The sequence below is a fragment of the Oncorhynchus tshawytscha genome, linkage group LG15 (genome assembly GCF_018296145.1).
Source record: "Oncorhynchus tshawytscha isolate Ot180627B linkage group LG15, Otsh_v2.0, whole genome shotgun sequence".
Lineage (NCBI taxonomy): Eukaryota > Metazoa > Chordata > Actinopteri > Salmoniformes > Salmonidae > Oncorhynchus > Oncorhynchus tshawytscha.
This window is the reverse complement of record NC_056443.1, coordinates 118,136-145,638: the sequence shown is the minus strand read 5'-3', so window position 1 is coordinate 145,638 and position 27,503 is coordinate 118,136. Positions and strand designations below refer to the sequence as shown.

General features: G+C 46.3%; 1 protein-coding gene across 1 annotated transcript in view; it reads right to left on the bottom strand.

Annotated features, from left to right (window-relative positions):
• Nucleotides 1-865: 865 nt before the first annotated feature.
• Nucleotides 866-27,503, bottom strand: part of LOC112267792 (protein piccolo) — a 64,066-nt gene continuing 37,428 nt past the window's right edge. The window contains 22 exon segments of the mRNA XM_042297786.1: nt 866-910; nt 3,801-3,946; nt 4,198-4,332; nt 6,309-6,370; nt 6,469-6,606; nt 8,429-8,657; nt 9,972-10,184; nt 11,153-11,453; nt 11,632-11,703; nt 11,856-11,949; nt 12,734-12,760; nt 14,385-14,515; nt 14,642-14,692; nt 14,958-15,196; nt 15,471-15,538; nt 17,286-17,394; nt 21,495-21,620; nt 22,194-22,269; nt 22,524-22,612; nt 24,847-25,182; nt 25,185-26,105; nt 26,108-26,969. Coding sequence (XP_042153720.1) covers nt 866-910; nt 3,801-3,946; nt 4,198-4,332; nt 6,309-6,370; nt 6,469-6,606; nt 8,429-8,657; nt 9,972-10,184; nt 11,153-11,453; nt 11,632-11,703; nt 11,856-11,949; nt 12,734-12,760; nt 14,385-14,515; nt 14,642-14,692; nt 14,958-15,196; nt 15,471-15,538; nt 17,286-17,394; nt 21,495-21,620; nt 22,194-22,269; nt 22,524-22,612; nt 24,847-25,182; nt 25,185-26,105; nt 26,108-26,969 — 4,470 coding nt within the window.

Sequence of the window (27,503 nt, the reverse complement as noted above, 5' to 3'; positions counted from 1 at the left end):
AAATATACTGTGCGTCCCTGGATAAAAAATTCTTCATTCATCATTCAGTACTTAAACAATTGAGGAGAATAATCAATAAAACTCTAATAATCATAATTATAATACAAAAATAAGAGGTGCAATCTCCATATAATAAATCTTCAACATTTAATTCCCAAAATGCTTCATAAATTAATTAAATTCTTCTAACAATATACAAAGCCATGAGGGGAATCCACAGGTAGTTATAATTTCATTCATAAATAAAAACATCTCCAGTCAAATAAAGCAATGAGAGAATCTAAACATGTCCATCCCCTGTATTTATGTGTCAGTCTCTTACGATCATCTTTCTTTGTGGTGTGTTTGAATGTGTTGTTGACTGTTCGTGAGTGTGTGTGTAATACCTGGTTGATTCTGTTCTTGCTTTGTTGCCTCAATGTCCTCCTCCCTGCCCTGGCTACACTACTTCCTGTAAACACAAGTTAATTTCCTGTAAACACATACCTACTTCCTCCCCACTAGCCAATCCCCAGTCACAGCTCAAGCAATTCAAACGCTGACCCCTGACACCAAAACTCAAGATCCACAGGATACGTAAGAGATGTCTAACTCCCGCACCCTAACGGTCCTCGCCCGACCCCAATGCTGGACCTGTGAGTATGTCCAGTAGGTCCATAAAGAGTGGATCAGTGATGGAGACAGTAAACTCGAGCGCCCTAGCCATCCTCGTCTTTCTCTCTGCGAGTTAAGAGCCTATAGAATAGACAAGGTTAACAGTAGGTTCTTTAGGAGTGGATCTGAGCAGAGCTAGCCAGCAGTTTGTGCCAGCTGACCACTCGCTTCCGCACGTCCACCTTATCCAGCCAGATGTAGGCCTCTCCGATCAGGGTCTTCTTAATGAACTTCCCCCATTGGACACCAGGAAGAGCTGGACAGAGGAGAGAGAAGAGTTAGACAACAGGAAGAGCTGGACAGGAAGAGCTGGACAGAGGAGAGAGAAGAGTTAAACACAGGGAAAAGCTGGACAGAGGAAAGACACCAGGAAGAGCTGGACAGAGGAGAGAGAAGAGTTAAACACCAGGGAAACAAAGCTGGACACCAGGAAGAGCTGGGCAGAGAAGAGTTAGACACCAGGAAGAGCTGGACAGAGGAGAGAGAAGAGTTAGTTGGAAACACCAACGGAAGAGAAGAGTGGAAGAGCTGGAAGAGAAGAGTTAGACACCAAGAAGAGCTGGACAGAGAAGAGTTAGACACCAAGAAGAGCTGGACAGAGAAGAGTTAGACACCAAGAAGAGCTGGACAGAGAAGAGTTAGACACCAGGAACGGCTGGACAGAGAAGAGTTAGACACCAAGAAGAGCTGGACTGGACAGAGAAGAGTTAGACACCAGGAAGAGCTGGACAGAGAAGAGTTAGACACCAAGAAGAGCTGGAAGAGCTGGACAGAGAAGAGTTAGACACCAAGAAGAGCTGGACAGAGAAGAGTTAGACACCAAGAGAGCTGGACAGAGAAGAGTTAGACACCAAGAAGAGCTGGACAGAGAAGAGTTAGACACCAAGAAGAGCTGGACAGAGAAGAGTTAGACACCAAGAAGAGCTGGACAGACACCAAGAAGAGCTGGACAGAGAAGAGTTAGACACCAAGAAGAGCTGGACAGAAGAAGAGTTAGACACCAAGAAGAGCTGGACAGAGAAGAGTTAGACACCAAGAAGAGCTGGACAGAGAAGAGTTAGACACAAGTCTAGGTCCAAGAAGCTTCTAAATAGCTTTTATCCCCAAGCCATAAGACTCCTGTACAGCTAATCAAATGGCTTCCCTGACTGCATTGCATTGCCCCCCCCATGCTGCTGCTACTCTCTATTATTATCTATGCATAGTCACTTTAATAACTCTACCTACAGTACTGTACATGTACATATTACCTCAATTACCTCGACATCGGTGCCCATTGACTCTGTAACGGTACCCCCTGTACATAGCCTCCTCAAATTGACTTGACTCCCCTGTACCTCCTCACATTGACTCTGTACCCCCCCTGTATATAGCCTCCTCACATTGACTCTGTACTGGTACCCCTGTATATAGTACCCCTGTACCCCTATAGCCTCCTCACATTGACTCTGTACTGGTACCCCTGTAGCCTCCTCACATTGACTCTGTACTGGTACCCCCTGTATATAGCCTCCTCACATTGACTCTGTACTGGTACCCCCTGTATATAGCCTCCTCACATTGACTCTGTACCGGTACCCCTGTATATAGCCTCCTCACATTGACTCTGTACCGGTACCCCCTGACCTCTTGACTCTGTACCCCCCTGTATATAGCCTCCTCACATTGACTCTGTACCGGTACCCCTGTATATAGCCTCCTCACATTGACTCTGTACCGGTACCCCCTGTATATAGCCTCCTCACATTGACTCTGTACCGGTACCCCTGTATATAGCCTCCTCACATTGACTCTGTACCGGTACCCCCTGTATATAGCCTCCTCACATTGACTCTGTACCGGTACCCCCTGTATATAGCCTCCTCACATTGACTCTGTACCGGTACCCCCTGTATATAGCCTCCTCACATTGACTCTGTACCGGTACCCCCTGTATATAGCCTCCTCACCCCCGTACCCCCTATAGCCTCCTCACATTGACTCTGTACCGGTACCCCCTGTATATAGCCTCCTCACATTGACTCTGTACTGGTACCCCTGTATATAGCCTCCTCACATTGACTCTGTACTGGTACCCCTGTATATAGCCTCCTCACATTGACTCTGTACCGGTACCCCCTGTATATAGCCTCCTCACATTGACTCTGTACCGGTACCCCTGTATATAGCCTCCTCACATTGACTCTGTACCGGTACCCCCTGTATATAGCCTCCTCACATTGACTCTGTACCGGTACCCCCTGTATATAGCCTCCTCACATTGACTCTGTACCGGTACCCCTGTATATAGCCTCCTCACATTGACTCTGTACCGGTACCCCCTGTATATAGCCTCCTCATTGACTCTGTACCGGTTGACTCTGTACCGGTACCCCCTGTATATAGCCTCCTCACATTGACTCTGTACCCCCTGTATATAGCCTCCTCACATTGGCCTCCTCCATTGACTCTGTACTGTACCCCCTGTATATAGCCTCCTCACATTGACTCTGTACCGGTACCCCCTGTATATAGCCTCCTCACATTGCCTCTGTACCGGTACCCCTGTATATAGCCTCCTCACATTGACTCTGTACCGGTACCCCCTGTATATAGCCTCCTCACATTGACTCTGTACCGGTACCCCCTGTATATAGCCTCCTCACATTGACTCTGTACCGGTACCCCCTGTATATAGCCTCGCTACTGTTATTTACTGCTGCTCTTTAATTATTTAGTATTCTTATCTCTGACTTTTTAATTTGAGGTATTTTTGTGGTATTTTCTTAAAACTGCACTGTTGGTTAAGGGCTTGTAAGTAAGCATTTCACTGTTGTATTCTGCGCATGTGATAAATACAGTTTGATTTGAGAGAGAAGAGTCATGTTTAGAACAGACATCTAGCAGACACTTTTATCCAGAGTATTCTTGGTAACCAGGACCCAACATTGCGTGCGTGTGAGCTGGCCGGCTACTCGATTTATGTAACTTTCTGTCACAAGAGTTCATATCCAGCGTGACACACAGAGCATGTGATATAGAGGGCAGCAGTACAGCACACATACGAGCATCCTACCTATTATACTTTAAATGACATATAACAGTATCTAAGACAAGAAAAGAGATGCACGAGGTAAATAGACATTCAGGCAGGCAGACAGACAGACCTGCAGAGAGTGGCCGGTGGGGTTCATGCAGAATCTGAAGGTCTCGTTGAAGGAGGGCTCGCGGTCGTGACGACATACCCGGGTCTTCTTCTTGATGATCCTCTTCTGGGTTGCAATGTTCACCACATACAGCTTCACATAGAGGTCTGTAGACACACACACATATGAGCACACACTACGTTGGTCACAAAAGAGTTATCTTCTATTTACTGAAACAGTCTCTGTGTGTGTGTGTGTGTGTGTGTGTGTGTGTGTGTGTGTGTGTGTATGTACCTGAATTCACTTGTATCTGTACCATTTGAGTGTTTGTGTGTGTGTGAGCGAATGTGCATCGACATGAGTGTGTAAACGTGTGTGTACATGTTTGTGTGTAATGTACATGTACATATAGCAGTACCTGGCAGGTGGTCTGGAGACTTGAACTTGTAGGTTATGTTTCTGCACTGGAGAATCTCCAACACCAGCTGGTCTCCCTCTGTCTTCAGCTCCTTCCTCAGAGCTATCTTGATCTCTCCCATTACCTGGGTCTTACCTACACACACACACACACACACACACACACACACACACACACACATGCACACACACATGCACACACACACACACACGCGCACACGCACGCGCACACGCGCACACGCACACGCACACGCACACGCACACACCACGCACACACACACACACACACACACACACACACACACATGCACACACACGCACACACACACACACACGTTAATTCACATATACACACACACGGTGGAGGTCGGTGCCGTTTAAAAATTTGGGAGGACGATTATTTTATTTACAAGCATGGCCTTATTTCTATTACAGCATATTGGATGACTGTCATTCATATTCCATTCACCCAGCTCAATGTAACAGCAATAGGTTTAGCTACTACATAATACTACAATTTTGCCTGTACCCAGTCTGTGAATGTAAGTTTACAATGTAGGTGCACAGGTTGAGAGAAATTTGAGCAATCAAAGTGACAGACATTGACACATTCACTCTTGCCTGCCTCTAGCTGAGCTAGGGTGTAATCATTAGTCCAACAGTTGAATATGACAGTTTTCATTGGACAAATTCAGGTATGTTGATCCCCGTTTCATTCCGTTTGCTTCCGTTTAAGAATTTATTTTTCAACAGAATCGGCGGAATGAATACACCCGTGATCACATGCAAACACAGTTCACTTTGATCCCTTTGATCGTTGTGTAATCCCTTACCACATCTACGTGCTCTCCTCCTCTCACCTTTCCCTTCCCTTGTGGACTTCAGTGCACAACACATTAGCTGCTTGTGACCAGGCTAAAAACAAATCCAAGCCAAACCTTCATATCATAACCGCTAACTGCTACACACAGCCTACATCGTTGTCACCATATTAACATCATAGTCAATATAGCTACTAGAACTAATGCATTAGTAAACCCGCTATAATCATGCAGTACAGTGTACAGTCAGCAGCAAGCAGTTTAGCAGTTACAACGGCGGGCCACTGTGGCAATAAATTAATAAAATCAAAAGCTTACCTTGACTTGGAAAAGTTCCAGTGTTGGATAGCCATATCCAGCTAGCTAACATAACATCCCTCTCTGTTTGAGCCGGTTTGTTTGACTAAACTAGCTAGCTGCATTCGCTAGCTAAGTGAAAGTGAAAAAAATACGACTAAATATATCGCTATATAACTGTTCAACTATTGTCTTTCTCTTTGAGTCAACTACTTACCACATTTTGTGCACTGCAGTGCTAGCTAGCTGTAGCTTATGCTTTCAGTACTAGATTCATTCTCTGATCCTTTGATTGGGTGGACAACATGTCAGTTCATACTACAAGAGCTCTGATAGGTTGGAGGACGTCCTCTGGAAGATGTCATAATTACTGTGTAAGTCTATGGAACGTGGTGAGAACCAATAGTCTCCTAGATTTCGTATAGAAGTCAATGTACCCAGAAGGGGACGGAAATTAGCTGTGCTCCGGCTACACAATATTGCTTGCCTACAGAGTGCTGTTGAGTGTACTGTAGACCTTCATTGCAAAACAGTGTTTTAATAAATGATTTGGTGACGTGAATATATTTAGTATAGTTTTATCTAAAAAGTATAACTTTTTTAATGTTTCACTATTTTAATGGAATTCAATAACGATGATGGTCCTCCCCTTCCTCCTCTGAGGAGCCTCCACTGATCACTAGAGTGTTCCTTCCATGACACGTGTCAGTACTGTATGAAGTATGCTCACAAGGTCAGATGAATGTGACTGGTGCTGTCACTTCCTGATGACTTATGACTTCACACCAGTCACAACACTCACACTGGGATTCAACTAAACCTGCCCTAGAGAGCAGACCAGCTAACCATAGTTACATCTGAGGGATGTGTTGACACATACTGTACACACTGAAGCTCACAGGGACATACTCACACCTATACACACACATGCATGCACACCATAGAATTACGCTTCCACCTCCAGGTGGTATACACACACACCACTGTGACTTACCCTCAGAGTCCATATGGCCCATTGGTGACATCATCACGTCAGTGCCATTTGGAATCTTCCCACTGTCCGGAACAAGATCATATCAAAATACAGAAATATACACACTGAGTGCACAAAACATTAGGATGTAAAATACAGTATATACAATAACCAAACTCACAACCGAGGGACCTGGAAGATGGCACTGTCCACGGCATTAGTCCCACCCTCATCCTCCAATAGGCTGTGAGCACTGCCACTCAGACCGCTGTCCAATGAGGCGGCTGTTACCGGGCGTCGCCGGACCTGCCGGGCCGTGCTGTATGGAGATTGGACGACACAAGTCATGATAGAGAGAGAGGGAGCCCTATATAGGCCTGGTTGAGAATGTACTGACTTATGTGGGTGCACTATAGGTCTCAATAAAGGCCTGGGTAACTGTCTCCTTTGGTTCCATTGTTGATATAGTTTTACAACACCCATGCCTACTGTTACTATATTAAATATTATTTAGCACTTTGAGTGTGATGTATAGCTCTTCCACTTTATGTGACATAACATTGTTGTGTGTGTGTGTGTGATCTACAGAATAAGGGCAGCCAACACCTCTCCTCCAATACACATCAAATTGTTATTATGAAAAGCACCACAATACTATAGAAGACAGGCATGAAGCATACACATATGGGCAGATGTAGTGGCATACGTACAGTATCATCCCTCACACATAAACAGGACAACATTTTCAAACTGCTTCATCATTGGACACAGAGAGAACACAAGGACATAGACACATAACGATCCAGAGAAACAGTATCAAACATTAAGCAACATAAATATGTTCACAACAGACCAAACAAAAGGCCCACAGACCCTATTACGCATTAGTAATCTAAATGTCGGACTAAGTGTGTGTCTCTGCTTTGTGGGTATAACTAATAATTTTACTCTAAAACACATTGATGTAAAGTTACTTAAGCAATTTTACATTTGTTATTCAATCATCACAATCTTAGTAACTGATCGTAGTTTCAAAACTTGAATGGTTTAAATGCCTATTTATGTGTTTGCTTTGCAAAAGTTACGTATAATAAATGCACTGTTTATATTCACAGCAACTTCTACAGTAAGTAAGTGTGTTACTGACTGGGTTTGACCTGGGTCTTCTTTGTTCCACAAGACTGTGTTAGCCAGCTGAGCTAAAGCCTAGGCATTAGCTCTGAGATCTAAATGCCAAAACAAGTTCAAATCACTTCTTTAGGTCTGGCAAGGTTATACACAAAACCACCTCTGTCACATAAGTGCAGTGGTGAGATAGATTAGAGTATGACTGGTTGGTTGTGAATGGCGTGGCGTGGGATGTGTGAGTCACGTGACATGAAACTGGATCTATGCCGACGCTCTTCTCTCAGGCCTCTCGACACGATAAGAAAAAAAAACGTTTGCTAATACCATTTAATGACCCAAGGGAGGAAAACGGAGTAAAAACGTGTACAGGTACTTTATAAAGTTTTATAAACTGCCCTGAATGCTGATTGGCTGACAGCCGTGGTATATCAGACCGTATACCATGGGTATGACAAAACTTTTATTTTTACAGCTCTAATGATGTTGGTAACCAGTTTATAATAGCAATAAGGCACCTTGGGGGTTTGTGATATACGGCCAAAATTACTGCGGCTAAGGGCTGTGTCCTAGCACTCCGCATTGCATCTTGCTTATGAACAGCCCTCAGCCATGGTATATTGGCCATATACCACACCCCCGGGCCTTATTGCTTAATGGTTTTATGGTAATTGCTGTCAAAGCCTGATTTATTGTTAGGGAACAATGCCGGAGCCCTGGATTAATAGTCTATTTCCTGGTATTAGCAAACTGTGTCCGCGGTCATTAAGAAATTGTGTCTCGCTGCATGAATCTCTGGCTGTGTGGCTGGCTGTGTGGCTGTGTGTTAGCTCTTTCTCTCTCTCTCTCTCTCTCTGGTCACAATCTCTCCTATTATCCCTTTCTGTCTGTTTTACCTTGTCAGATCTCTTTTTGTCTGTTGTATTGTGTCAGATCTCTCTCTTTCTGCAGGTGTGCGTTAGTAGTATCCCAGCCTGTCTCTCTCCGGCTGCAACAATCTTTGCAGTCAGTCACACGACAGAAACGTGCGACTCTCACCTCCTTCTCTCTGTGGCCTCTCTTCAGACATGGCTTTCCTGAAGGTCAGGTGTCTGCCGTCTGCTTGGCTCCCAGTGGCCGACGCTGCCAGGCCCGGCGGGGCGGGGAGCGAATCGGATTGGGCTTTCTGAATGGTGAGCACGCCCACTATGGTGTGTCTGTGGTGCCTCAGGGAGAGGCGGCCTCTTTGGGCTGGGGGGTAGGAGACTGGAGGGCGTAAGGGGCGCAGGCGCGGGACAGGGTCACGCCAAGTGGGTAGAGGGCAGAGGTCAAGGCCGGGGGCAGGGGGCGGGCAAGATGGAGACTCAGAAAGCAGGAATATCATCACCATTGAAACCAGCTTTACTGTCAGTCACATGCAGCCACAGTGTGCTGTGCACAGTCGCCCCGGCCCTCCACATCACATAGGGGTGGGGCGTCTACTGATGTGCATTGTGCTCCAAAAAAAGAGAAAAGAAGGGTGGGTGGGAGAGGGGCAGCGGACTGCATGCACAGCCATATCCGAGTGGAGTAGCTTCAGAAAGCCGGCCATTTTGGTATAAAACAGAAACCAAAACAAGTCCAAAACACAGGGGAAAAAAGGTATAATGAAATTTAAACGGAGGGAGAGGGTTAGGTTGGGAGACTTTCTTCTGAGTTCATCGTTGTAAATGCTTGGATCAGGTAGTTCAAACGATTCAAGTGATATCTAAGTGTAATTCCTAGCCTTCCCTCTCTTGGACCATGACACCATGACTAGTCCAAACTGAATCAAATATACTGTGTCTACTAATCTACTGATTCTACAGTGTGTACCATGGTAGTCAATGGCTTGACCAATCATGTGAGAGCACTGGCAGTGCTACTGTGTTCGGACACTGATTGACAACTGGTCCCAAAGTGATTTTTCAAAAGCCCTACTTGTTTGTCGGGAGTCAGTCTTGTTTAAGATCATCATTGTCATTCTGTGACATTCTGTTAACTGTCTTACAACATTAAATAATACAAGAACATTTAAAAGAATGTTTGAAACAAACTTGGTTTAAGGGAGGATGATTATGCCTGCAACCTTATGAGTCGTTATTTAAACGTTTAGTTCCAATTTATGATCTAATTTAACAGAGGGTTTAGTTTCTGTTTTTAGAAACGTTAGTTTAGTTGTAGTAATTGTATATTTCCTTTTTATCAACCTTTTAACCAATGAAGTATAAAATGTTTTTAACAGCAATCTTTGTGGCTCTGGAGGTTCATTGAAACAGGGTAAACTGAGGAGTAAACTTTAGTGTAAACTCTAAAACAAGAAGTGCTAGAATACGGTAAGTGTGATGCTGGATCTACACACCGTGGGAACATACAGAAGAGAAGCAGTGAGGGGGGAGTACGGAAGGCACCAGAAGTAGGACAAATAAAAAAAAGGAGGGGAAAAAAATAGAAGGAAAAGGGGAAAAAGAGAAAACAAAGAAAACAGCTCAAACTGGACAGAAGGGGGAACAGATGAGCGCGAGGCGGCCATGCTGCGGAGGCTTTATTTGCGTCTTTTACTTGGTTGGAGGCGGTGCTGTTGCTGCGGAGCCGGAGCTTCACCCGTTGCTACAGCGACACCGCCGGCGCCATCCTGCTGGTGTTGCCTTGCACTTTTGCGAGGCGCGGCACGTGGAGCCGCGCGTGGCGTATGTTGGCTGTGGCCCTCGGACGGGGAAGGCTTCGATGTGCCGGGGCTACTGTGAGATTTCTCAATAGTGGGCACCTGCGTGTCTAGAACAACCAAATTCACCAATTACCATCTATCATTACCATCTGTTGTTGTGCTCTTCTGTTTTTACATCAGGGCTAGATAGCTACTAAGCTACATGCCACATTCTGTAGCGCCCTGTTTGAATGACCCTTTGGAAGTGGGTATTTTCCAATTGTTTGGGCCACATAAGTTTTCCACTTAAATTTTGGGTTTTCCAATTAAGTTGAGGGTTAAGACTGAGGAGGTGGGGGTTGTTTTCAAAGCCTTCCATGGCCATGTTGTGTAAGGACGGGAATGGAGGAAGCTGAGGGTAGGAAAAGTCTGAGCTGAGTGGAGTCATGGCAACAGCAGAAAATAAAAACATGGCAAAGCAAAGAGCATGAATCCAAAGCTATAATGGGTGAGTCTGAATCTGAATGAGAAGGGGGATAGAAAGGGACAGACAGAAAGAGAGAGACAGGCAGAGATAGACAGACAGGGGATAGAAGACAGGCAGAGATAGATAGGCAGACAGAGAGAGAGAGAGAGACAGGCAGAGATAGATAGGCAGACAGAGAGAGAGAGAGAGACAGGCAGAGATAGATAGGCAGACAGAGAGATAGATAGGAGACAGAGAGAAAGAGAGAGACAGGCAGAGATAGATAGGCAGACAGAGAGAAAGAGAGAGACAGGCAGAGATAGATAGGCAGACAGAGAGAAAGAGAGAGACAGGCAGAGATAGATAGGCAGACAGAGAGAGAGAGAGAGACAGGCAGAGATAGATAGGCAGACAGAGAGAAAGAGAGAGACAGGCAGAGATAGATAGGCAGACAGAGAGAGAGAGACAAAGACAGCTAGAGAAAATGAGAGAGAGAGATAAAAAGAACAAGGGAGAAAAGGAGAAAGGGAGAGAGAACCAGAACAGGTACAGATAGAGAGAAAGGAGTAGGGTAGGTTGTTCATGATGACTAAGAGGCCAGAGGGAAGGGAAAGACAGAACCTCTCCTACCCTTGGCTGGATCAGGGAAGATCCCATGGCTCCGGCTCTTGATGACCGACGACTTGGGCGGGTCCTGGTTCCCGTGGGCGGGTGTTTTGGGGGAGGCGTGCTGCGAGGGGGGCTTGGGGGAGTCCTGGTTACCGTGGGCAGGGGTTTTGGGGGAGGCGTGCTGCGAGGGGGGCTTGGGGGAGTGCTGGCGCCCCTGTGCTGAAAGGGAGCGCCGGTGGTGCTCTCCCTCACTCTGTTCCTTCAGAGGGAGCCAGCGTGGGACGTTATCCATGTTAGCTGTGTTGGACAGGTCCATCAACACCTAGAGGAACACCCACATACATCTCCTTTAACATCAAGAACACCCACACACATCCCCTTTAACATCAACCTCACATAGTGGATGGCTGCTTCTTATAGGAAACTTACAGCAGCATCACAGTAATGTATGTCACCCTCACAGAAGTGCTATGGACAAAATGCATGTCTCTCTCTCTCACCTCTCCCAGAAAGTCGTTGGAGGAGGACTTGTCGTAGTCCCACACGCTCACCTCCAGCAGCTTCTTCCTCAGCTGAAACACAGCGCACACACACCACACACACAACACACACACATTATTATTCCTCTAAACTCACAAATGCAGTATTCACAGTAACCAGCACACATCAAACACACAGGACATTGTGGTTATCCCAAAAGCAGTTAGTGATACTGTAGCAGTACCTGTTCCAGGTGGATGTTCTTATAGATAACAGTCTGGTTCCACTCTGGGTTCAGACTCTGGCCAGCTTGTTTTGATCTCCTCTTATTCTCAGCACTGGAATCACACACAGACAGAGCAGGCCATTAGCAAGGTATGCACACACACACACACACACACACACACACACACACACACACACACACACACACACACACACACACACACACACACACACACACACACACACACAAACATAGAAATTCAGAACACAATAGCACGATGTTAGGGTGCACGGCACAATGAAAGGAAGTAGCGAGCTATGTTAAGATGTAGGGCACAATGTAAGGGTGTACGGAACAATGTAGGGCACAATGTAAGGGTGTACGGAACAATGTAGGGCACAATGTAAGGGTGTACGGAACAACACTGGATACAACGGATATCACAATATCAAGAACAACGTCAGGGTGAGGTACAAAGTAAAACACAATATCAAGAACAACGTCAGGGTGACGTACAAAGTAAAACACAATATTAGAACAGCAATTTAGGGTACTTTATATGTCTGACAGACATGTAGGGAAATGAGTTATGGGAAAGTGGGGAATCATATGTTAGGTCATATCGAGGTAGAGTCTACTGTAGTATGCATATTAGAACACAATCTAAGGAGGTAGGGAACAATATGAGGGCATAGGGCAGAAGTGTACAATGCATGGGAGTGGAAAGGTGTTAGAGTGAGTATATAGTGACTAGCTGGGGTTATACGCTCGTCACCAGCACCACATGCATTGGGCCCTGAGCCTTCAACTCAATCGTCATCACAATCCAGGTCCAACCTTACTACAACCTAACAGCAACCATCAAAGTCAAAAGTCAGAGTGGGCAAATCACATACCTGGCATTCTGGACAACCATGACCTGACTGAATGGGTCCAGCATGCATTAAATATAAGAACAGCATACAAAAACAAGAGTCAGTGTCAGGGGGGTTAGGAGTGTGTGTGGGGTGTGTGTGGATGTAGTTTTGGTAGAAGGGGGTGGGTTAAGTGAGTGAGCAGTGAGGGTTCAGGTGTGTGGTGGTGGGGGGGGGGCAGTGTGGTGTGTGTGTATTTGGGGAGGTCAGTAACAGGGAAGTGGGCATGGGGCACAGGATATGTGTTGGGGCAGTGAGAGAGGAATGTGTCCGTGTGTATTGTGAGTGTGCATTTTCCCCCAGCGTGTGTGTGCTTGTATTTGCCTGTGTGTAACACTAGTCCAGTGGTCCATAAGGACTCCATAGATAAGAGTAGTGTAAGTGGGAGAGCTGATTACAACATGACATAATCACATTGAGCACTGAGATCCAAACGGCTACAGTGTGGATCGTATTACAAGCTATTATGAGTCTTATCGATTTCCCTGCTCTATTCCGCCTAGCAACAAGAGCAAAGGGGAAAACTCAGCAGAACTACATGGCAAAATATAACATAATTTACATCATGTTTAGGGTATTACATGTGTGTCATTTGACGCTGATTAGGTGTTAATGACTCTTCATAAAAACTAGGTATCAAATGTCTACATAGAAACAGTTCCTAGAATGGTAATTACATTTCATGTCATGTGACAGGCTTGTAACAGGCTTATCACAGTGGCATGATGGAATTGATCTGACATCAGGTGTGGGTGCATAGAACACAACATGCCATGGCCAGCTAAAATCAATCGTAAATCGATTTTAAGATGAATGGGAGTTTGTTTTAAGCTTTCCAAAATGGCTTCCTTTTGAAGTGGTCTAGCCATGGTTTTAATGGTAATCTTGGTTCTATGCATTTCTTCCGTATGAATGCGTTTGTCTACATGACCTGAAATTCCTAAGGCCTTTTACACACGTGAAACACCCTGAAACTAAACTAATCACCTTTCCAGTGTTTTATATACACTTAACACAATTACAGTAACACTTTACCACACAACCATTCAACACTGCTATCGATAATGCTTCCACTACGATATGACACAGTTCATTATTAACTCACAGTGATGCACATCTGACAAGGAAATGCTCTGGTAACATTATAGAGCATAGATACATGGACAGAGCACAGCAACAGAGCAAGTATGAGAAGTGAAAGAGTTACAGAATGGCAGTAGTGTGTAGGCTACTATAGGTGATCTGTGAAGTGTACTTAACTTCTCTCACCAAAGAGATTGTTCTCTCCTTGACTTGACTAGTTCCAGTGTTTCTGTCCCTACCTCTCTGCTATGGCCTAGAATACAAACGGAATACCACTCCTCACTGCTTGCCTGCAAACTAAACTGAATATACTTTCATTTCAAATTTTAAAAAGAGTGATATTCAGTTTTGATTCCAGACCAGCTTTCTTTCTTTGGTAGGGTTGCAGAATTCTGTTAGTTTCCCAAAATTCCCAAGTTTCCCAGAAATCCGGATTGGAGGATTCCGGATAAGCCGCTTATTCTCTCCTGACTCAAAGAATCTGCCAGGATTTTATTTAGAAACCTGTAAATTTTGTAAACCCTACTGGTAGCGTATCCAACAGACTCACCCCCTCCCCGGGAGGAGGTAGACTTTGACGAAGGGGTCGGAGTAGCCGTTGTTGTCTCGGGGGGCCAGGTTCCTGGCTTGGAGCACGTGAACAATCAGGTTCCCCAGCTGCTTGTCATAGTTGATTTGAAGCTGCAAAATCAAGAGACGGTGGAATCTCAACGAGACGACTGGCCTTAGTAAAACACCTTATGAAGTGCATGGATATACAAGCAGTGGTGAGTCAAGGAATCTCAAAACAAGGCTTGGTCAGCTGACCTGTATCTCTCCAGTAACAGGGTGGGATTGTGTCTTCACTGGTTCCGCAGACTGGAAGATGACAGAAACACATTTAGAAACAGTAAGTGTGTGTGGGTGTGCATGTAAAGAACTGTTGATGAGTACAGAATTATGCATAAGATTAGTTAGAAACGCTTTCAAACTAAAATGCATACAACATACAGTATGTGCCAATATAGAATTGCCTCTATTGAAAATTAGACAGTTCTTTTGAACATAAAATATGTTCTAGTCATGCAACCAGAAGATGACGCCTGTGTTCAATTTAGCTCCACATCATCCTCCACCCGTTCACCTTGCTGCTGTGGCGTTTCTTGCTGACGGAGGGCGACCCCGGCTGTCCCGGACTCTGGATGGCACTAGAAGTGGCCGAGGCGGCGCCTGAGATGGCAGAATGGGGTCCTTTCTCTCCCCCCACCGTGGAGGAGGAGGACGTGGCGGTGGTAGGTGGAGGAGCCTGCTGCAGGGACACCTTCTGTAGCTCTGCAGCCAGTTGTTTCGGATCCACCCCCGGAGACCTGGGGGGTCTGTCACCTAGAGCACAGACACACACGTATGAACACAAATTCACAAAGAGAAACACACACACACACATTTGAAGTTATGGAATCATTCACTGTGGTAGAGGCCATAGTGATTGAAATATTCTAGTTGCAGAACCTTAAGGGATTTTGTACCTTTAGTGAGGAGAGTCGAGAGAGAGGGGAAGTTGAGAGGGAAGGTAAAGAAAAATGAGAGAGAAGGGGAAGATAGCAGAGAGAGAGGGGGGAGGACACCCTGGGGTGAAGAGGCTAAGCTCTTACTCTACCTGGTTTGCTATGGTCTGGGAGATCAAGGTGCCGAGAGCCCTCTGAGTCAGCCAGCATGTTCAGATCTCTGAGGGAGAGAGAGCGAGAGAGCGAGAGAGCGAAAAAGTGAGAGAGAGAGAAAGTGAGAGAAAGTGAGAGAGCCAGATTGAGCGGGTAAGAGAGAGAGAGAGAGACAGGTTGGGAAGAGAGAAAAGAGAAAACAATTGTGTCAAAAAGAAAGGACAGAGATGAGTGGGAGAGAGAAGTCACCAGTAAAGTGAGGGAGTGCGAGGCAATGAGATTAATTTAGAGAAGACTGAGATTTTAAAAAGAAATGTATTCTATGTGAATCAGAAACAACCCACTCTAGAGAACTACTGAAGCTAATGAAGACTGCTCACTTCCAAATATTTGAGGTGGAACCCCGCAAGGCTGTTATCAGTGAGTGTAGGTGGCTGTGCTCAAATATATATCTTAAGGCTTAAATTCCTCCTCCTCTATCAAATCATGACAAACGACAGAGTGAGAAGAGAGAGAGGAAGGTAGCTGGACAGAGAGAAACTGAGAAGGAGAGGGAGATATATCGAGAGAGAAAGAGTGACAGGAACAGAGAGAGAGAGGAAGCCTAAGACCAATAAGAAAGGGAGAGACAGTCACAGAGAGAAAGTGGGACAGAGAGGGAGAGACAGTCACAGAGAGAAGAAAGTGGGATGGAGAGGGAGTCACAGAGACAGTCACAGAGAGAGACAGTCACAGAGAGAAAGTGGGAGGAGATGGAGAGACAGTCACAGAGAGAAGAAAGTGGGACGGAGATGGAGAGACAGTCACAGAGAGAAAAAGTGGGACGGAGAGGGAGAGACAGTCACAGAGAGAAAGTGGGATGGAGAGGGAGAGACAGTCACAGAGAGAAAGTGGGAGAGACGGAGAGGGAGAGACAGTCACAGAGAGAAGAAAGTGGGACGGAGAGGGAGAGACAGTCACAGAGAGAAAGTGGGACGGAGAGGGAGAGACAGTCACAGAGAGAAAGTGGGACGGAGAGGGAGAGACAGTCACAGAGAGAAAGTGGGACGGAGAGGGAGAGACAGTCACAGAGATAAGAAAGTGGGACGGAGAGGGAGAGACAGTCACAGAGAGAAGAAAGTGGGACGGAGAGGGAGAGACAGTCACAGAGAGAAAGTGGGACGGAGAGGGAGAGACAGTCACAGAGAGAAAGAAGGAGAGACAGTCACAGAGAGAAAGTGGGACGGAGAGGGAGAGTCACAGTGGGACGGAATGGGAGAGACAGTCACAGAGAGAAGAAAGTGGGACGGAGAGGGAGAGACAGTCACAGAGAGAAGAAAGTGGGACGGAGAGGGGAGCGACAGTCACAGAGAGAAAGTGGGACGGAGAGGGAGAGACAGTCACAGAGAGAAAGTGGGACGGAGAGGGAGAGACAGTCACAGAGAGAAAGTGGGAAAGTGGGACAGGGAGAGACAGTCACAGAGAGAAAGTGGGACGGAGAGGGAGAGACAGTCACAGAGAGAAGAAAGTGGGATGGAGAGGGAGAGACAGTCACAGAGAGAAGAAAGTGGGACGGAGAGGGAGAGACAGTCTCAGAGAGAAGAAAGTGGGACGGAGAGGGAGAGACAGTCACAGAGAGAAGAAAGTGGGATGGAGAGGGAGAGACAGTCACAGAGAGAAGAGAAGAGGAGAGACAGTCACAGAGAGAAGAAAGTGGGAGGAGAGAGACAGTCACAGAGAGAAGAAAGTGGGACGGAGAGGGAGAGACAGTCACAGAGAGAAGAAAGTGGGACGGAGAGGGAGAGACAGTCACAGAGAGAAGAAAATATGCTCACAGTCTCACGCAGAGTTCTGCCTCGCCACACTGCTGTACCACAAGCCCCTGCACTTCCTCGTAGGTCTTCCCCGTCAGAGGAAGCTCGTTCCACTCCAGCACCTGCATTCCTATATTCACACACACACACGCATGCACGCACACACGTACACAAACATAGTTAGTTTACCATATAAAATGTATCACACCTAATTCTCACATTCGAAAACTGAAACCAATTAGCTAAGTGTAAAGTGTATCACCTCACACACATACAGAAACACACCACACCATCATCGACAACACACAGTACCAATGAGTCCTGTTTTAACACCACAACACACTGCTGTGCAGCCTCCTATAAACTCGAACTCTTTCTCCAACAACCCCATGCTTCGAAGAAAGTTAAACCACATGACCACAGGGTCAGTAGCAGGGTTTGGATCAATTCCATTTCAATTCAGTCAGTACATGAGATCACATTCAAATTCTACAATTGAAAAGTGTTGCTTTGTCAAGTCTTGTACTGAAGTTTTGATTCACTTCCTGAATTTAAATGTAATTGACCCTGGTCAGTAGAGGTCAGATCAGGACAAAGCACCACAAACTCACACACGCACACACAGGCACACACACACACACACGGCACACACACGGCACACAGACACACGGCACACACACACACACACACACACACACACACACACACACACATGGCACACACACACACACACACACACACACACAGGCACACACACACACATGGCACACACACACGGCACACACACATGGCACACAAACAGACCAGTCCTACAGCACTGCAAAACCACACACACTCCGTGCTGTCCAGCAGCACTCACACAGGTGAAAGCGAGTCTTGACGTAGGCAGCTAGACTCTGACTGCGCCGGAGCTCCTGAGCTGTGTTACCCACATGGAGTTTCACACTAGTTACTCAGTGACACAGTATGGCAGTATGACTCATCACACACACTCGGTCTGAGCCTTCGCACCTGCTAGAATTGACACAATTCTTTATTCACACCGCTCACTGTGAGAAACCATGTTCCAAAGTTTCAGCGGAAGTGTCACCTTACACAGAGACACTTTGTTTGGAACGGACACAGTCATAGCTGCAGCACTCCATGGTAACGTTTTCACTGGCAAAAGGATGAGCTCTGCTAGAATGAAAGGTAACAGTGTCACTAGGCTACTACCCATCTCCTTCAGGCCTGGATGTTTTAGTCATCGGATAATAAATACTACTGGTGAATGCAACTTCCTGGGATCATCCTAAATGTGTGTGCTAATGAGTGCATGCAGGTATGTCGAGTAAGAAGAACATGCATTTGATTTGAATGAGGATTGATGATCTGCACTGTTTGGAGATGGACACTTATCTGGGCCGTGTTCAGTAGGGAAAACATTTTGAAACAGAGAGGTACTGGATCTGAATTTGTACAATAAGAAGAACACAGGTGTTCATTTTCAGCAAAACGTTTTGCTATGGTGTGTCCCCGAATGAACACAACCCAGGTGTTGACTGTATGCAGAAGAGGTTGATGATGGTGCCTCCATAGCTGACCTACTAGACGAGTGCAGAGGTGAGATCCAACCTGTCACAGCATTGATAAATACACACCGGTCCAGACCAACCTGTAGTTAAAGATCATTCTGATACAGCTGACACAGAGGAACAGCTGTTATTCAAAATGTTATTTAACATTTATTTAACTAGGCAAGTCAGTTAAGAACAAATTCTTATTTACAATTCAAGTCCATGATAAATCAGAGAGAGAGGGAGGAAGGGAGGACAAAGATAAATTGATGGAGGAGAGATTGGTCAGGTGCAGGGAAGAAGGGACAGAGAGAAAGCAAGAGGGAGGGAGGGAGAGTGAAGGAGGGAAAGATGAAGAAAATGGGGAGAGAGGGCACACACACTCCGAATGCATGCATGCACACACAATAGCACAGACACACACACACACAGTGTGACAGATGGATGGCCCTAGCTCCCACCAGGTGGCTCTGAGCTGTATCTCTTCCCTCTTCTCTTTACAGTCCTCCGACCCACCTCTCATACATCAGGCCCCAGACAGCCCCTACAAAGGCAGGGGCCACAGCCGTGCTAATTCACAACTGTCCAGCATGGACCCTGTACAACCCCCAGACTGAGACAGAGAGAATGAGAGAGAGACCAGAGAGAGAGCGAGAGAGATACCAGAGAGACCAGAGAGCGAAAGAGAGCGAGAAAGAGAGAGACCAGAGAGAGAGAGACCAGAGAGAGAGATCAGAGAGAGAACAGAGGGACAGAAAGAGAGAGACCAGAGAGACCAGAGAGACCAGAGAGACCAGAGGGACATAAAGAGAGAGACCAGAGAGAGAGAGAGACCAGAGAGAGACTAGAGAGACAGAAAGAGAGAGACCAGAGAGAGACCAGAGGGACAGAAAGAGAGAGACCAGAGAGAGAGAGACCAGAGAGAGACTAGAGAGACAGAAAGAGAGAGACCAGAGAGAGACCAGAGGGACAGAAAGAGAGAGACCAGACCAGAGATAGAGAGACCAGAGGGACAGAAAGAGAGAGACCAGAGAGACCAGAGAGAGACCAGAGAGACCAGAGAGAGACCAGAGGGACAGAAAGAGAGAGAGACCAGAGAGAGACCAGAGAGACAGAAAGAGAGAGACCAGAGAGACAAGAGAGAGAAAGAGAGAGACCAGAGAGAGAGAGACCAGAGAGAGACCAGAGGGACAGAAAGAGAGAGACCAGAGAGAGACCAGGGGGACAGAAAGAGAGAGACCAGAGAGAGACCAGACCAGAGAGAGACCAGAGAGAGACCAGAGGGACAGAAAGAGAGATACCAGAGAGACCAGAGAGACAGAAAGAGAGAGACCAGAGAGAGACCAGAGAGAGAGAGACCAGAGAGAGACCAGAGGGACCAGAGAGAGACCAGAGAGACAGAAAGAGAGAGACCAGAGAGACAAGAGAGAAAAAAAGAGAGCGACCAGAGAGAGAGAGACCAGAGAGAGAGAGACCAGAGGGACAGAAAGAGAGAGACCAGAGAGAGACCAGAGAGAGAGAGACCAGAGAGAGACCAGAGGGACAGAAAGAAAGAGAGAGACCAGAGAGAGAGAGACCAGAGAGACAGAAAGAGAGAGCGAGATAGAGAAAGATACACAGCACCACACCGCGTGGTCTCCCTCCAGTCAAATCAATAAGTCTCATGAAAGTCATTTCAGTTAATAGGACATAGCCATCCATCTTCAGGTAGTGTTGTATTGACAACTGGCCAGGAGTGAGACTGTCGAGGGATAAATGGACAATGCTTACTGCTTGTTGTGCCTAAGGCCCCTTAGTTTGGATTCAGATCTATACAACTCTGGGCCATAGCCCTACCACTGAGTTTTAGCACATTCCCAGAGGTGTAGTAATGAAAATAATATGGGTCAAGACCTGAACGAAGGTCAAGATGACAGGAGTAAAGTAACAGAAACTCTAATGTGAGTATTGCTAAGCTGGAGTAATAGTTGCTAACTTACAAAGCCATTCCGAAACTTAAAATGCATTTTGAGCTTTGATTGAAGAAAACCTGTAATATCATTACATTCAGAATGATGAAAGCGCTTGGGTGAAATATCTCAAACCTTTCGTTCTCTAAAGCTCCCCCTCATGGACCATTACCTGGAGGTGACAAAACAAAATGCAAATGAACTTCTATTTTTGTCGTCTCCGTGTCGTTCCCTCTCAGTCCTCACATCTCACTCAAGTCAGATTCCTCTCAAACCATCTGTCAGTGAGCCACTGCTGCATTCATACACACACACTAAGGATAGAAAATGACAGGAGAGAAAGGTAAACAGAGAGAGATATGGATGGATAAACAAAGGGATTTAAGGAAACAGACAGATGGAGAAAGACAGATAGAGTTACGAGTCCTTCTTCTGATAAGAATCCAGGCTTGGACTTGATTCTTGAACTGATTGATTCATAAAGGGAGAAGTACATTTCACATGTAGAAATGTCTCTCTCAAATGTTTTTTTGAGCAACATAAGCGCTTGACTGATATACCCATTTTGCACCTTTTCATATTCATTATGGCCACGCAGAAAATGAAAACAAGCATTTCTTATTGGACGAGTTCAGGTAGTCCCTTCCTGGTTCAGTCAGTTTGGTGCCTAATGAATACGACCCAGGAGTGCAGTATATATCCCAAGATTTGTGAAGTTAACTTACCCTCTAGTATCTTCCCAGTCTGTTGGGCAACTCCTCCAGGTAAGACTTTAGCTACGTAGGCTCCGATGTGTCCGTTGGTCCCTGGAACCTCTTTACCTCCCACCACTCTGATACCCAATCCATTCCCTGGAAATGAAGAGGTAGAAACCCCCAAATGAGTGAGAAGCATGAACACACACAACTATACACATGCACGTACAGTGGTCAGACACCCATTAAGAGTATGCATGCACAGGAATATGTATCCAGTGTAGAATGTAGACACACACTTGTATGTACACGCACGCACTCACACACATACATACAGTACATACACACACACACACACACACACACAGACACACAGTCGTTTAGAGATCAGTCGTTTAAACTAAAGAGTAAATACACGCTTATCACACTGACACAGTCACCCAAATCACACAGACAAATGGTTCATTTTAGCACTTCTCCACATTAACAAGCACCTTCTTTGTGGCCTGCTGACTAATTGCAAAAAGCTAATCCGGTCTGTCAATGATACGCCATTTTGAGCCAGGATGGATGACTGATGAGAATAGAGATGTGCCAAATCAACAGAGGAGCCACGAAATGTCTACCCCATTTTGGGTCAAGACCAACATTAAGACCGGTCACTGCGTGAAGACAGCTGTGTTTATGACAGATTGTGTCCATGTGCAAGGTAAACTGTGTTTCCCTTACCTGACACGCTGCGGTCCTTGGGATCCCTCTGCAGTTTGACTCTGGTGTGAGGAAAGGGGTAGTAAACACCCTTCCCCTGAGAGACACGTACAGGAAACTACATAAGTGTTTTATAGGCTATTACACCTCAACAGACAGCTGCAGTTACTGATACAAATGCATGCTTGAAAATGGCTCCACAATTATGTAGTCATGAATATATATGTAATTAGTTTGGGTTATTTATGCAAGAAAGAATGAACAGTAAAGCATTGTTTTAAAAGTGTGTGCATATGGGCATTTCTCAACTTTATGACTTGTGCCGTGTGTGGGTTGGTGCGTGGGTGTCACCTGTCTCCTGTCCGGCCCTTGTCCGTTCTCTGGTCGTCCCTCGCGGGGTTTGTCAAACCAGTCCGTTTCCTCTCGCCGTAGGTGGTAGGCTTCAGAGACAAATAGGCCATGATCATTAACCCTGTCAATCAGTCCCTTCTAACCTATCAGTGGGGACAAGCTTTCTGATTGGTTGGAAGAGGATTGCATGCTGGAGAGGGGACGGGCAGTTGAAACAGGAAGGAAGAGAAAGAGGCCTCCAAGAAAGGTACAAATTTAGGGAATTTCAAGATATAAATGACAAGCAACTAAATGAGAATACTTTTCTGATGAAATATTTAACGCCAGGGGTAACTTTAACTTATCTTATGGTAGATGTCATTTATTGGCATTAATGTTTGGCATGTTTTTCACACTATCATGCCAACCTGACCAATGCTCTTTTTAGTTAATATGGCACAGTATAGGGTTAGTCTGTTTTCTTTCCATAGTTTATAACAACTGGCACCAGTTACTGTACAGTATGTAACCATGGTAACAGTCTGACGTTTAGACTGGTGTAGCTCACTTTTAGAGTGCTTGTAAATGTGAAAATAAATATACGGTCCTGTGAAAATAGATGTTGGCTTATGGATGATTGACAGGTAGGGGGCAGGGCGGGGCAGGTTAATGGAACGCCCTAGAACTAATACTATACCGTTTGGGATATTCTCATGTGATTGTCGGTGATCATCTCTGTTCAGTGCCAGCATGGAGTCACTTAGGGCTGTAACCAAGGGAAATTGATAAACATGGAGTTTTCTGCCCTATATGACATCATGTAGGTCAAAGGGTCAAGTTCTACACACTTATTATGGGATAGGGATATTGGATCTAGGGGGTTTATTTCCTGTCATGACAAGACCTATTGGCACAGCGGTAGATTTTTTTGTTCATATGCATATGAAATCAATTAAACAGTGTTATGAAGGGAACTGTTTTAAAGTAGACATGGTTGTCAGCAGAATAGAGATGGAGACATAACAGAGAGAGAAAAGAGAAAACTGTAATGCCTACATTTTGTTAGAGCATGCGTAAAAGACCGGAATAAAGAGTGACATCACAGAATCAGGAAGAGCTTTGTTCATGCTACAATAAACATTATATTCCCCATGCAAACATGACAACAAAGGTATGACACCGATGCACGTATTCAGACAAACACATGCAAATCAAATGTATTTATTATAGATTAACAGAACATGCATTAACATAACATGCATTGGAAAACCCTTAGAGATGGATATGTAAGAAAGTGAGAAAGAATTCTAGAAAAGAGAGAAGGATCCTTCCCATATCATCTAGAAATTGTCAAGTGTATTTCATCCAAATAAGAAATACTGCACTGATGCAATGATAATACTGTATGTACCTAACTACCACAACAAAATACATTTAAACCCCCTAATAGATCTGTAATAGGCCTGTCATAGTCTAAATAGATCATGTATCATGTAACATAACGTGTAGTGTTCACACAGATACAGATTCCTATGAATGTCCTCACCTGAAATACTGAATTTGAAATAAATATCAAATATCTGAAGGACAAAGCAATAAACACATTCCATAACATTTTCTAGCCAGAGGCACTTTTTCAATTGATCACTTCAGAGAAAGCGAGGCTCTTTTCCCATTTCCCTGTACCATCTGACCTGAGCTTTCAAGTAGAGGGATTATTCTACTCCCAACACCTGGGCATTAGATAAACAAGCAAGTTGTGAAATACTACGGAAGTCCTCTAGGACTTAAAGTACAGAACCATGTTTTCAAGTATGTCAGTTATAGAGCAGAAATGACAACATGTAGCAAACAAAACTGCTGATCAGTTTCAGAGACAGAATGCTATTGGAGGAAGGATACCTTCTGCATATCTATAAGTGATAGAATATTTTAGAGTAACATTCATAGAGATTAAATAGGAAAATATATATAATGATTCCAACGAAGACACAATCGCATGCATTTAGAGATCAGAAGAGACCCAAATGAGGAATTAAACACCAAAGGACATCAACATAGACACATACAAAATACAGTAATTACATTCAGTAAAGTCAACTTGTCCCTTGTATTGAGACTAATACATCAAATCAAAGGAAGAGGGAATGAATACATTCAGAAAAGACAAAAGATGAAGAAACCAGTAAAGACACAGATAAGACATAAAGAAAGTCAAAGGTCATGGGTGGTGCAGGTGGGTGGTTCATTGGGTGGCATATTGGATAGTATATTGGGTGCATACAAGCAGAGTCAGTTTGAAATTGAAAGGAAACAGTTCTGAATTGATGCCATTGTTGTTTACCTTCACCGTCCGACATGGTGCCCTGGAGGTCGTCCATCAAGACGTAGCCCCGACCCCTCGTTGGCTCTTCCCTCAGGTGCTGCTGCTGCTGGGAGTCCTGCAGGGAGAGGCACGAACCAAACTGGTCCCGTGAGTCGGCCGAGATGGGCGGCAGGGGCCCCGCCGACGCCCGCGCCATGCCCATAGGCTGGCCCACAGGACTCAACGGGCTCTCCTCCTCAGAGTTCTGCGCCAAGATGGGGATGCGCCCCCGGCCGCCCTGCACGATGGGCAGGCTGGTGGGCTTGGCACGCCCTGATGGCATCTGGTAGCTGTCTGAGGCCGCCTCGCCGTCCCCTTGAGCCTCAAAGAGGAACTGGATGGGTCCCGTTTGAGTGAGAGATCCAGGCCATAGACGGAGTTGGGCCTAGAAGAGGGCCGTGACCGGCTGCCACTGGGGTAGGATGTCGAGTCCAAGGCCAGGCTCTGGCCGAAGTTGAGCGAGCCAGCCAGGTTGGCACCCAACGTGGAGCCCAGGTACTTCTGCTGCTCTGCAATGTTCTTGCGTAGTCCAAAGGTGATCTCGTCCTGAAGGAGCCGGCTGGATCTGGGAGAGGCGCTAACATTACTGGACCCTAAATAGCTGGTATAGTCTGTCTCCAGACTCCTGCCGTCTTGCATCGAGGAGTACTTGGAGACTTTGGGGTCGGTCAGCGGGGCTTTGTGCTTCTGGTACAGCATGGATGCCGGGAGCTGCTTGGCTGCCTGCTTCTCTAGGGTCAGCCGGCTGATGCTGTATTTCTCCGTCTTGGGGTAGTGTCTTTGGGAGTAACTCTGGGAGGAGGAGACACCCGAGCTGGGGGTGCCGTAGTAGTTGTGGGAGAGACCCGTCAGCGGGTCCAGGCTCTCTGTTCCCCCTGTGCTCCTCCGGAACTCCTGCTTCAGCTGCTGCTTGAGGAGCTTCAGCTCGTAGGGGCCGTCCATGGAGTCCTCATCGTCTGGGGTCTTTCCATACCCGGAGTGGAGCCTGGAGCTGGAGCCCAGGTAGTCTGTGGAGGTCAAGTCGGCTGCACTTCTTCGCAACAGCCTTTCTGCCTTAGCCAGCTCCTTCTCGGCCTGGGCGTAGCTGGATGAAGCCAGACTCGTGGAGCTCTTGGCCAGCTCTGCCGCATCTTCTAGGAGGACGTAGCTTCGTGGAGTGTGGTGGTGGTGCTCCACGTCTCCATAGAAGGAGTCGGCCGACACGTTGGACATGGGGCTGCCAGCCATACTGCCCCCACCTCCAGGGCCCGGAGGTCCAAGTGGTTACCGTACTTGTCGTACCTGACCCCTCCCATGTAGGCAGAGGACACGGGGTCGGGCTGTCGGCTGATGATTTCGTACTTTGACGACGCGTCCAACTCTTGGATCAGGGCCGCCTGCCTGGCTGCCTTCTGCTGGAGAAGGAGCATCTGGTGGTAGCTCTGCTGCTGGGAGCTAGACAGGGATGGGACTGAGGAATAGATGGACTGAGTCTGGTAGGACTGGGGAGACTGGTAGAGTGACTGCTGCTGGTACAGCGTCTGGCTCAGTGGGTACTGGTACTGGGAGTACGTGCCGTACTGGGCCTCGTGTGTGGTCTGTGGTGGTACAAAATCATCCAGCTCTGACTGGGGTGCCGTCCTGGGGCGCTCCAGCCCGTGACTTCCCATCTCATCATCTTCTCCACTGCCACGGCCGCTCCGTGTCTCCCGGATGTTGCTGACCTCGCTGTCTGACATGTAGTCACGATCCTCGGCCACGCTCTGCAGGTAGGCCCGCTCCCTCTTCTCCCTCTCCTTGAGGAGGGCGTCTTTCCTGCGGTTGATGCCCATCTCCAGGTAGCGTAGCTTGGCGTCGATCTCCTTCTCTTCTTCGTCCAGCTCCGCCTGCTTGTGGCGGAGCTTGGACGACTCACGCTCCACCATGTCCAGCTCTCGGTCGATATCCTGCAGGATCTTGGCCCTCGCCATGTTGGTGTTGCGGCACATGCGACGGCGGGCCGAGCCAGTGCTGTAGGCCGTCTGGCCGGCGGCTGTTGCCTCCTCCTCCGAGGGCGGGTTGGGCAGGGTTCTCTTCACCTTCTTGCCGGTGCCAGTTGGGGTGCTGCCCGATGAGCTTTTGCCCTGGCGGAGAAAAATAAAACAAACAAATAGTTATAAAAATTTGAATAAATTGCTTCTTTAATTATTTATACTCAAATGTCACATTGTGATTTCACACTGAATGGGTACAGCATCTGAATGATGACTTTCTCCAAACCTTTACTACATGGACTAAATTAACCGGAAAGAAGTGTTAAATCTTTCATGATTTCAATTATCTGATTAAATTAATGGATGACTAAAATAGAAGAGGATCTCTATCCCGGTGTCTCTGTGTCCTGATTACAGTCAGACACGGACAAGAATCTGGTGTGCTCAGAGTGAGGGAAAGCTTATTGAGAAACACAGCATATTGACTGCTGGTGAGTTTCACAGGAAGATACTGTATGTGCTCCTGGCCATAAATGTTACTCACTACCTTAAGAGCAGCCTCAAAATATGTCATTTATTCACATTAAACACCTATGGATCTGTGGCATATCATTACTTTCCTACAAGCTCAGCTGTTTGTCAACCCCTTGTATGTACAGTATGAGGAGCTCAGTGGTGTATCAC